We start from the raw sequence: 11173 nt of genomic DNA on the forward strand, positions 1-11173 counted from the left end.
TTCTTAAGTCTGTGTAAAAAATTATTTAAAAATCGTATCTTGTTGTAATGAAGCTTTCGATTTATACATCCAAAAACTCCGATCTTGGAAACTACCGTACCGATCATCACCAATCTTAACTGGGTAATATTTTTATAACTAGGCAGTATTTTTATAGCTGAGCAATAAATATAACAATTGAATTTTCCACAAAACTGATATATTTCAGATTTAATCAATAAGAATTACAAAAACGGAGTAAGTTTCAAATATAAAACAATCAAAAAACAAACTTAAAATTATTATTTGTTTTCCTTTAGTGAAAATCTCATGAGCGTTTGCAACAGAAAAGCAAGGCACTTTCATTGATAACTGCGTCTTCAAAAAATACTTCAATAAAATCTACTCTGTGATTTAATGTTGTGATGATAGCTCGTTTGTAAACTAAAATTTTAATAAAATCCTTTTTCTCATGGATGGTGAAGATTATTGAATGTCAAGTATGAGTACATTGTTGTAGAACTGTCAGACAATTCACTTTCTCTAGCTTCTTGCAACAATAACTTATTCATAACACTTCTGATGTGAGTAGCTGGCAGTTAGTTCAAGAACATGACGTCTCAAAAAGGTTTTTTCTACATAAAGTGTACTTACATGACTGTGACCTGCGCTGTCCAGAATGTGGAAAATAACCGGTTCATTGTTGAACAAGGTCTCGTGAGTGTAAACGTCTTCTAAATGAAAATGAAAATCGGAGATTGATATATTTGTTCGAAAATATATTTGATTGACACTTTTCATTTCATTTAATGAAAAACTAAGAAATAATATAACTATTGTACTTTGGAAACGATAATTATGAGAGAAGGCATTTTAATTTATCATAAACTTCAAGCACATTTATCGTTGACTATTATCAGATTGGTTTTTAATATTAACGTTCCAATTAATTCTTGGTAAGGGTCGTTCATGGTCTTTGCTATTTTCATGAGTACGAAACGTAAATTTTGTTTTTATTTCTCGCTTCACCATCCTCTGAAAGCTTACACACAAAATGATGAAAGTTGTTTACTGAGGTGTTGTAGAGTATTGGTCATTATAAATAAGGTGCCGAGAAACAGAAAAGATGCTGGTGGTCAGCACTTTGCTAATTATTTATGGCTAGATAATTAAGTTCTCAAAACATATTTTTGAAAAATGACGAAAATTGCGAACAATTCATATCAATTCTGAAAGTAAATGTTAAAAACTTAAAGTCTGTAGTTTATTAAATGTTACAATATCTAACACATCTTAACCGACACTATAATTAGTGTAGCGCCCTCTTTTAGTGAGCTGTTTGTTATGTTTTTTTTTTTTTAAATCGTGATATTATTACACATTGTATACTCAGATTGGAGGAGAAACATTATGTTTAGTTCTATTCCGTCTGGGAAATATGTAAAAATATTACGCATAGGGATATAGGCGAAGGTTAGTTGGCTTGAATACCCTATAAAGATGCTCATGTATCCCTGCGTAATATAGCATCTCTATCAATATAATGATCAGTTACAATTTGATAAACTTCTTCATGGTTATAAAATACTGAGATGCCAGTATCAGTTTAAGGAAGGCTGTTTATAATGCGACATTCAAAAGTAAAGAATTGGTTACAACTTTTTCTTGTATTTTCGTAAACGAAGACAGACATATTTCATACTTAGATGTTTTTGTCTAAGAATAACAACAAACCTTGTCATAGAAGTAACTTACATAAACTAGTAATGTCTCATTTAGGTGAGACAGAGAATTAAGTTTTAACTTTTACGTAGTTTAGCCAGTTGAAATAAAACTAGTCGTGGTTGTAAAGTTTATATGTGGCTAATCTTATAAATATCTTGATGACAGAATTTACGAGATTATAAAAAAGCAGGGAGTGGGGGTAACTTGAATAAATGTGTTGTAGGAGGTACCTGTGTTTACTACCCTGTTAGTTAATATTTAAATATTTCGAAATTTCTGTATTTTCAGTCATTTCCTTTCGAACGTAGAAGGTCGCGCAAGTAAGCAGAATAACTGTTCTTTATTCTAGATGTACCCGGGTCCTGGCTCACTGATTAACTATTAACCGTATTCTCTTGCAGGAAGTACATCTCAAGTCCATGCGTTAAAGGATGTCTTTTTCCTTTCGGCAAATCTCAATGAACTTGTACTTGAATCGCAATGGACAATGGTTATGTGCATAAATTATTTTGTGAGAAGCTTTGCTTTGTTGTTCTTATCGTGTTTTTTAGTATTAAAAGCCACGCTTTCCCCTGTTAGGGAGACATTGGTAAGACTGTTTAGCGATTTAGTTTGTAAGGTTTGCTAGGTTTATATTAGAGTTTGTTTGTTTGTTTTGAATTTCGCGCAAAGCTACACGAGGGTTATCTGCGCTAGCCGTCCCTAATTTAGCAGTGTAAGACTAGAGGGAAGGCAGCTTAGTCTTACTCTTGGGCTACTCTTTTATCAACGAATAGTGGGATTGACCGTCACATTATAACGCCCCCACGGCTGAAAGGGCGAGCATGTTTGGGGGGGATGGGGATGCGAACCCGCGACCCGCAGATTGCGAGTCGAGCGTCCTAACCACCTGGCCATGCCGGGCCCGCTTCAGTAGATTCGCCAGTTCCAGCAAGATAATCATATTACATGGGTTTGTGGTGCACGCTTTGGAACGAAATGATCGAGATGTTGTAAATCTTTTGAAAACTTCATACCTTGAACACATTTTACAGGCACCATCCGGAAGCCACCGCAGTTCTTAGTGTTAACTTCTTTTAGTGTTCGATGACTTATTTCTAATCGAAAACCATATTTAAGTAATTACCTTGTCGATTGTTTTTTTTGTTTTGTTTTTTACCTGGGGAGTTGATGCTGTCTTACCTTCATTTACTTTTAAGTACATTTCTGCCGAATCACTGCGTATGGCGGAACTAAAGCGCTGTTATTGAAGTGGACTTATTCATGGTTCATGTGTTGTCTCCTAGATTCACTGTAAATAACGCTTTATGTGTTCCCATGTAGACATCATTATATTATCGATGGGAATAACGGGGTTTATTATTTATGTCTATGGATTATATCGGTAAATGAAATGAGATGTACACTCAGTCACTACAAGCTCGTGATATGAAAAAACCAAATTGAGAAAAAAAAAAGAGAAGATTAGAAAACGTAGATCACTTACCTAGAGTAGGGTCATAGTCTCCAATAAACCTTCTTGTGATGAAACGTACAGTTAGGGCTGAAACATCAAATAACAAGCCAGACTTATTTGAGTTAACTCCATTGGCTGATATTTATCTACATTATCACGAGCTTCTCTGAGATTGGGAAATGGTAATTTATATTCTATATGTTTCTTGAGTAACTTTTTCAATAATTATATAAACTAACGATACATAGTATTTATAATGAAGTATTACTGAAGAAAATAGCATTGGAAAGTCGAAGGTTGCATTGCTTTATCACTGTGTACAACGACAAGTTTTTTCAATATCTGCAGCACTTCAAATTAAATAAAAGAGATCGTGTGGATAACAGAAACAAACAAAAAAAACAGTAAGTTAATAAGGCTTAATTTGTTAGCTTAGGAACAAATGTATCACTGTGGATAATTGTTTTGACCATCATGTGGGCTGAAATGTCATTTTCACGGCCAAAGCATTATTAATCACCCCCAGTTGTTTCGTTATCAATGTAATTGTCTCTGTTTTTTTATATGAACCTGATGATTAGCCCCTGAAGATGTGATGCTCCTGATGGACAGACTGATCTGTACATCATTACGGATTGTGTTCTGAATGGTGAACCTTTTAGTGACAAGGTTCTAGTAATTACTGTTAAGCCTTTCACTGGTGTTACTGGATCTGGTTTCATTTTGATGGACAATAACGTCCGTCCATCAAAATGTACGTTCGTCACTACCTACCTTGAACAGAAAACCACAGTGAAAATGAACTGGCCAGGAGTTTGTTTTCGGATCTCAACACCACAAATTACACCGAGGATAAAACTTCATAGAGGAACAGATTTCAAGTCTGTATCACCCACGATACAACGAGTGGCCGTATAGATGAGTAATTTCATATTCACATATTACTGTGTTACAATTTTTCCACAAAAAGTCAATAAATACAACTTTTATAATAGTTTGTAAATCAGCATTTATCTAAGTACAAAATATACGCCAATGATTAGTTGATGCTTACTGTATGCTGTCCAATATATACACAGTCTGTTAATATTGGAATAAACCTTACACTCCTTAGCTTTCACAGTTCACTGTTCGCAGAGAAAGTATAATTGTATCTTTACCGTAAACTTCACAAAAGCACAAACTTTCTTCTATCTAAAACATCACCCATTTTCTTTATGTTAGATCTATGCATAAATATTTAAAAGGGAGTTATCTTCAAATATGATTCACAAAATATATTTGTGTTATGAATAAGAAATATCTCGAGTGAAAAATTAGTGGGTGGCTCATTTCTTATACGGTTTGATAGTCAAGTCTCTAAGGTTGTTGAAATAATGTTAATGTTTAACTATCATGTTTCATTACATATTATATGGCTTGTATAAACTTAGTTTTATACGCATGTGTTTGACCTTGGTTGTCATTATGTAGGACACACGCAAAGACAAAACTTGTGGCTAATTTTTTTTTTAAGTTTTCCGACTGAATCATTGTTTACTAGACTGACTAGAGAACCATCATCTAATTCACTTTGATACGGGTAGACAAACAACCTTAGAAAACTGATATTAAGCTATCAATCAGACAACCTTCGGAAGTATCCCCTTTACCGAGTAACCTTAGAAGACTTCGTCTAAGCATATCTATTTTAGTCTTGATATTAGGAATTTTATAGTAATCTCCCTACCATTAGCAACATTAAAAATGTCTGGGTGCTCTAAAAAGTGCGTTAAAAGCATAGTTTCTATGGAGATGTTTGATGCTAATTAGCCTGAACAGATGGAAGTTTAACAATGCAAATTTAGTAACATTATGGAACAGGAACAGCAGACTGTCCATGATTAGCTTGGATTTAACATTTTCCTGTCAGAGCGAGGCATCGCGATAATCCTACTGCATAACTATCTACTTAACTAAGACTCTGCCATCTCTTGGATACAGTAATTTAAATTAATTAAATGTAAAATCCATCGTTCAAAGCATTTAACTTATAAAGAACAAAGGAGTCATTGACCACATTTTGTGAGATTTTATAATTAGGAGAAGTCAGACAGGGTTAAATGCAAGCTGTTTGTTATTTTAAACCCATTTTTAGGCCGATTGGAGTTCTTGTTATCTTATTTCAGAAAAAAAATCACTCTAGAGTTTAATAATAGTAATAAGAAAACGAAAAAAATTATCTCGGTAAGTACACAACCTTCAGAAACACTATATAAAGGAAATTCGCGTAATGTTACCAAAGTAGCTTTTTTTGGTGTGCATCATATAGCAAAAGTCTCACAATAAATAATAATTTTGTTCTTCGAGTTTCCTGATTAAAATAGTCTAACTTTCTTGGCTTAGCGATAAGCTTGAGGGCGTTTAACGCTACAATTCAGGATTCAAACCCTACTGTGGGCACAGCGTAAAAGGTCCAATTACAAAACAACCCAATAAATATTAAACCTCATATTGTATTGTATTAGCGTGCGGTGATAATCGTCACTGCTTGTGAAATGGAACATTTCAAACATTCATAAGAAGATCGTGTATGCAAATGTTACTTTTTGTATTAATTGCCGACTTTTGATTACCAATGACAATTTCATCCATATATATTTATAGTAATACCAGAAGTTAAAATATGGTGAAACGGTCAAGAAAGGAGTTTTGCCTCTTGAGGATTCAAGCTACTAGCCCTCTTCTTCTGATTGGAATGTCGATCTGGATCACAAAAGAGAGTTACACCTCTTTCAAAATCCCAATTTACCTTTAGATAATACTGTTTAATAACCTGGTTGATTCAAATACCCACACTGTAAGTGTTGTCTACCTAGTACTGAACAAAAATTAAACTCGGGTAATAACGGAAGGCTTCAACTCCAGGTTACGAAAAAAACAACAACAGCAACGGAGGTTATGATCTAAAGGGAAGACTATGGTTTGCTAAGAAAGGCGAAATTCATTAAGAAAATCGTATGAGAAGGCTCTAGTTATAGGTTATGTTTTGTATAAAAAATTTTGCACAATGCTACCGAGGGCTATCTCCACACTTTGAATTGGGGCTAAAAGGAAGAAAAGTAGTCAACAGCACCCACTGCCCACTCTAAACTATTTTTATCTGACCAAATAGTGAAATTTAACGTCACTTTTATAATTTATTCACCGCTCCAAAGTGCGGAGTGGGTTTTAGAGGCAGTGGGACAAGAACTTCAGCTCTCAACTTCAAAGTTCATGCACGTTAATCACTAGATTATGAGGGGAAAAAATGACAATATTCATAAAGAAAACCATAAGTGAAGGCTATAGTTACGGTTTATTAAGAGTCGAAAACCATAAGGGAAGGTTGAAGTTACTACTTATGAAGAGAAGAAAACCATAAGGGAATGCTGAAATTACGGCTTATGAAGATGTGAAAGAACAAACAAAGCCATAATGGATGCTTTTTTTACACAATCTAAGAAAGTAAATAAAAGAAACAGAACAATACTTGGTGAATCTAACAAAAAAAAAAAAAAAAAAAAGAAAGAAGGAAAGACGGAGAAACAAAATCACTTGAAAAACAGTAATGACAATGTAGATACAAATTAGAAAGAAAAAAAAGCAAAAATAAAGAAAACCGCAATAAACGACAAACAAGTACAGTTTATGAAGAGAAGGAATATATATAATAGATGCGAATTTCTATAAATGACAAGACACATTAACTTGTAAATCAAATGTCTCATAATTTCTTATGAAACCACTGAGAATTGGTATAGTTTTATATCATGAGCTGTCTCATAGTAAAAACGTTTTTGATATTATCTAATTTTACTTCCATTAGCATCGACGAAGTTAATCTTCTGTTGTTATTTCTTGAGATTCATGTCTGCATGGTTAAAAAACGAACCAGAAAATGTAACCTGTTTTCTCATAAAACCTAGCATTGTACGTCAATCGATTTAACAGTTTAATCTTTTCATTGTAAGATAGATAAAACGTGCGTGAACTTAAACTGTCTATCAAGTTTAATGCTTTTAACACAAACGTTGTTTAGGCATTTGCTCCTGGTTTCAGCCCTGCATTTATTTTTAGGTAATCCTATTTTACCGAAACTTTTCCATTAGCATGTCAAACTTGAGCAATGTTATCATGTGGTAAGAAATTTCCGTTGGTATGAAAAAATAGTTAAAAATGCTTTTCTTAGCATTGGACTGTGTTATCTTACAGATCTTTTAATCTAAGGTCTAGAAAATAAATTGACGGCGTGTATATTTACGTAGCCAGTTCAGAAAACGAACACTCAGGTAAACTGATTCCTAAAATGCATGACTTCAATATACTACACGGAAAGAAACTATCACATAACTAATTAATAGGCAAATTCAGAACGCTTAAAAATATATTTTACCATAATTTGGTAGTAATATTAATACTAAAGTAACACTAACGTAATACTAAAGAAGTTGAAATTTTTGGTACGTTAAACAATAACATTTTTCACCGTACCTAATTACTCTTAGTTGACGTTTGGTGGACAAATGACCCTCTTGCCCCCCTGTAACACCGCCAATGAGTATGTCGAGAGAATAACCTTAGTGTTAAATATATTTTTTTATGTTTGTTTTAGCAGAAAGCTACACAATGGGCTATATGCGCTCTGTCTACTTCGGGAATCGAACCTCAAATTTTAGCGTTACAAGTCTGTAAACTCACCGCTGGACTGTCGGGGGACTACTTTCAATTAAAAACTAAAGTCATTTACCCTAAATAAGCCACGTAATTCTTGTGTATGTTATCTTTTCAATATAAAAATAACAGAAAAGCCATTTTCAGCTGTAACAGAAGTTGCAGTTGAAAAATGTTCTCAATACTATAATATAAGAACAGAGACCTGAACTATTGTTAAAATATAATGTATAAAAAAATTACAAGAAAAAACTTAAAAAAAATATTCAAGCTGAGAAGAAACAATAACGTTTGTTAAAATATATACCTATAATAGCTGGACCAATGGCTCAACAGTAAGTCTGAAGGCTTATAACACTAAAAACCGTGTTTCGATACCCGTGATGGCTACAGCATAGACAGCCCACTGTGTATTTGTTTGTTTGTTTGTTTGAAATTAAGCACAAAGTTACACAATGGGCTATCTGTGCTCTACCCACCATGGGTATCGAAAAGCGGTTTCTAGCGTTGTTAGTCCGCAGACATACCGCTGTGCCACTGGGGGGCCCCACTGTGTAGCTTTGTGCTTAATAAAAAAAAACAAAGCTGAAAGGTAAATAAAAAACAAAGAAAATAAGGGTCCAGGAATGAATCAAAACAATGAATCACAATAACATCAAGCAATAATAATTCAAAAATAGTAGCAAAAATATGTATAATTGTTAAAATTCAAAAATAACTGTTTAAGTTACTGAAAACTTTAATAAAGACGTGAACATTTGAATGAAATAGTCAAAAATATATATATAATCAAAATTTTATTAAAAAGAAAAAAAAATTAATAAAAGAAGCATTTCACATTAAACTTGGGCCGGCATGGCCAGGTGGTTAGGGCTCTCGACTCGCAATCAGAGGGTCGCGGGTTCGAATGCCCGTTACACCAAACATGCTCGCCCTTTCAGCCGTGGGGGCGTTATAATGTGACGGTCAATCCCACTATTCGTTGGTAAAAGAGTAGCCCAAGAGTTGGCGGTGGGTGGTGATGACTAGCTGCCTTCCCTCTAGTCTTACACTGCTAAATTAGGAACGGCTAGCGCAGATAGCCCTCGTGTAGCTTTGCGCGAAATTCAAAAACAAACAAACACACACTAGATTCGTTGTTCCTGGTAAAAATAACTTAAAGAAGCAGAAGTATGAAAAGGTGTTTGTAGAAGAACATTTACCTCCCCCCCAGGTAAAAAAAGACTCGAGTCTTAATGGAGAGCAGGGAGATAGACCGTATATAGACTACAGAAGGCAAAATTTTCGTTAAGTGAGGATTGTCATAAGCAACACATATGATCTCTTTAGTAAACTGGGTTGTTCTGAAGAAAGGATTCTTCAATCTGTCAGAGTATGATCGGCGTAGATGACAACGACAGCAACAATAAATATTAATTAACTCAACAGTAAGTTTAATTTAGGGATATTGGATGTTTCTTTGAACAATTATGATATCACAAGTTGAGGTACCTGTCCTTTGTCTGGGTTATGAACTTAAAAAAATGTGTGTGTGGATTCCATGATAAATAATACAAAAATTCTAACTTTCACGCAATTTATTATTGCTCTACCAAAAGTTTTGTATAAGGTTTAATCACTCAATATGTATATATATATATATATATATATAAAACATGGAATATACTCTCCAATGGTCAGGATGACTTTGTAGGAAGAGGTATCAGAAAAAGTAGTGGCAGTAAGGGTGCTTTTTGTTACCCGCTTTCAACACCCACCTCTTAATGTCTTTCCACAGTGTTTCACATGATTAATTAATAGATGATCATTGGCTGTAGAAGTGTCTTATGGGCTGAGTTTGAACGGTCACGAGTCAAAGTAGAAAGTTGGTACAACTCAAAAAACCGCTTTGTCATGTCAACCTTATGGCGGCTGTTGGTGTAGAAACTTCAGCTGAGTTTATGTATTATTCCAATAGTGGTGGCCATTTTTTTATTCCATTCCTCAGTAGAGAATGATAGTCACCCCCTCCCCACACTGTATACGTTGTACTATAGAAAATTTACTAACGGTTACTGAGGAAGTGGCGCCATATACGAGAATAGTTAACGTACGTCAAAATTAAGAAATGCTAAAAAAAAACAATAATAGAGGGTGGTGAACCCTTCATTAACATGCCCCCTTATTCCAAACTATCATCCCACAAAGTTTGGTTGAGATTAACCAAGCAATCTAGGAGTAGTTAGATAACGGACGGATGGACAGACAAACAGGCATATTTTTGTGCTTTACATATATAGATCATACAATTTGAAACAAACATTGACTGTTCTGGCCTAAATGATACTATGCTAAAAGAATATAAATGTCATGTCACGGTAAAAAAGAATCCTAACCATAAGCATGGCGGAGTTCATGGACTGTGTATTACAATAAAAATCTCATCTACATGATTACACACAAGTTTTTGAAAATACTGTGTCTGCACATGTTCTGTGGTTACTTTTCTCTAATATATATTAATTGGTTTTGAATGTATAATTGGTGATATATATATATCTTTCCTGTGAAAATTCAATATATTATTATTTAAATGGGTTTGATAACCTAAAAATAAACATTAACTATTTAAAAAGTAACTGGTGTGCATTGTTGGGGAATGCAATGCAAGAACTGGTGTATTAGATGATTTCATAGATATTAAATCAGAAGTGTCACATTTTATTGGTTTTAAGGAATGTAACAGTGGTGTAGAGGCGTGACATATCTGTTCTAAACTTAGTATTGTTATGACAACTGAACAGACTGTAAATATGTAAAATAATTTGTTTATGTTATGACTTCTACTTATAAGGTACGGTACAACTGTATAGAGTGGGCAAAAAGTCTCGCCCCCCCCCCGAAATAAAGATAATGCAGTCGAAAAAAGAATGTATTGCATATTGACACAGACTAACAAAAGGTGCAAATAATAACCCAAAATGTCTGCCTGTTGGCCTTCATTTCCATGACATAGGATGAGACTTCTCCACGTGCGATGTAACGTCCTCCTCAGTATATTAGGGGTGACCTTAGTGAAATTTCCAACGTTTTGTTTCAAAGCATCAGTTGTTTCATGTCGTTCCTCAGTGAAACTTTCAACAATGTTTTGTTTCAAAGCATCAGTTGTTTCATATCATTCCTTAATGAAACTTTGAACAATGTTTTGTTTCAAAGCATCAGTTGTTTCATGTCGTTCCTCAGTGAAACTTTCAACAATGTTTTGTTTCAAAGCATCAGTTGTTTCATATCATTCCTTAATGAAACTTTCAACAATGTTTTGTTTCAAAGCATCAGTTGTTT

At 34.1% G+C, this 11173-nt stretch overlaps 1 protein-coding gene across 2 annotated transcripts in view; it reads right to left on the reverse strand.

Moving 5' to 3' along the window:
- The window catches only part of LOC106461345 (ras-related and estrogen-regulated growth inhibitor-like), a 28836-nt gene that overhangs the window by 3544 nt on the left and 14119 nt on the right, over window positions 1–11173 (reverse strand). For both annotated transcript variants that reach the window (XM_013921166.2, XM_022388617.1), the window contains exons 3-4: window positions 3191–3247; window positions 634–713 (exon numbers count right to left, since the gene is read on the reverse strand). In XM_013921166.2, coding sequence (XP_013776620.2) covers window positions 634–713; window positions 3191–3247 — 137 coding nt within the window. The remainder of the gene's footprint in view (window positions 1–633; window positions 714–3190; window positions 3248–11173) is intronic.

The sequence above is a fragment of the Limulus polyphemus genome, unplaced genomic scaffold (assembly GCF_000517525.1).
Source record: "Limulus polyphemus unplaced genomic scaffold, Limulus_polyphemus-2.1.2 Scaffold38, whole genome shotgun sequence".
NCBI classification, from domain to species: Eukaryota; Metazoa; Arthropoda; class Merostomata; order Xiphosura; family Limulidae; genus Limulus; species Limulus polyphemus.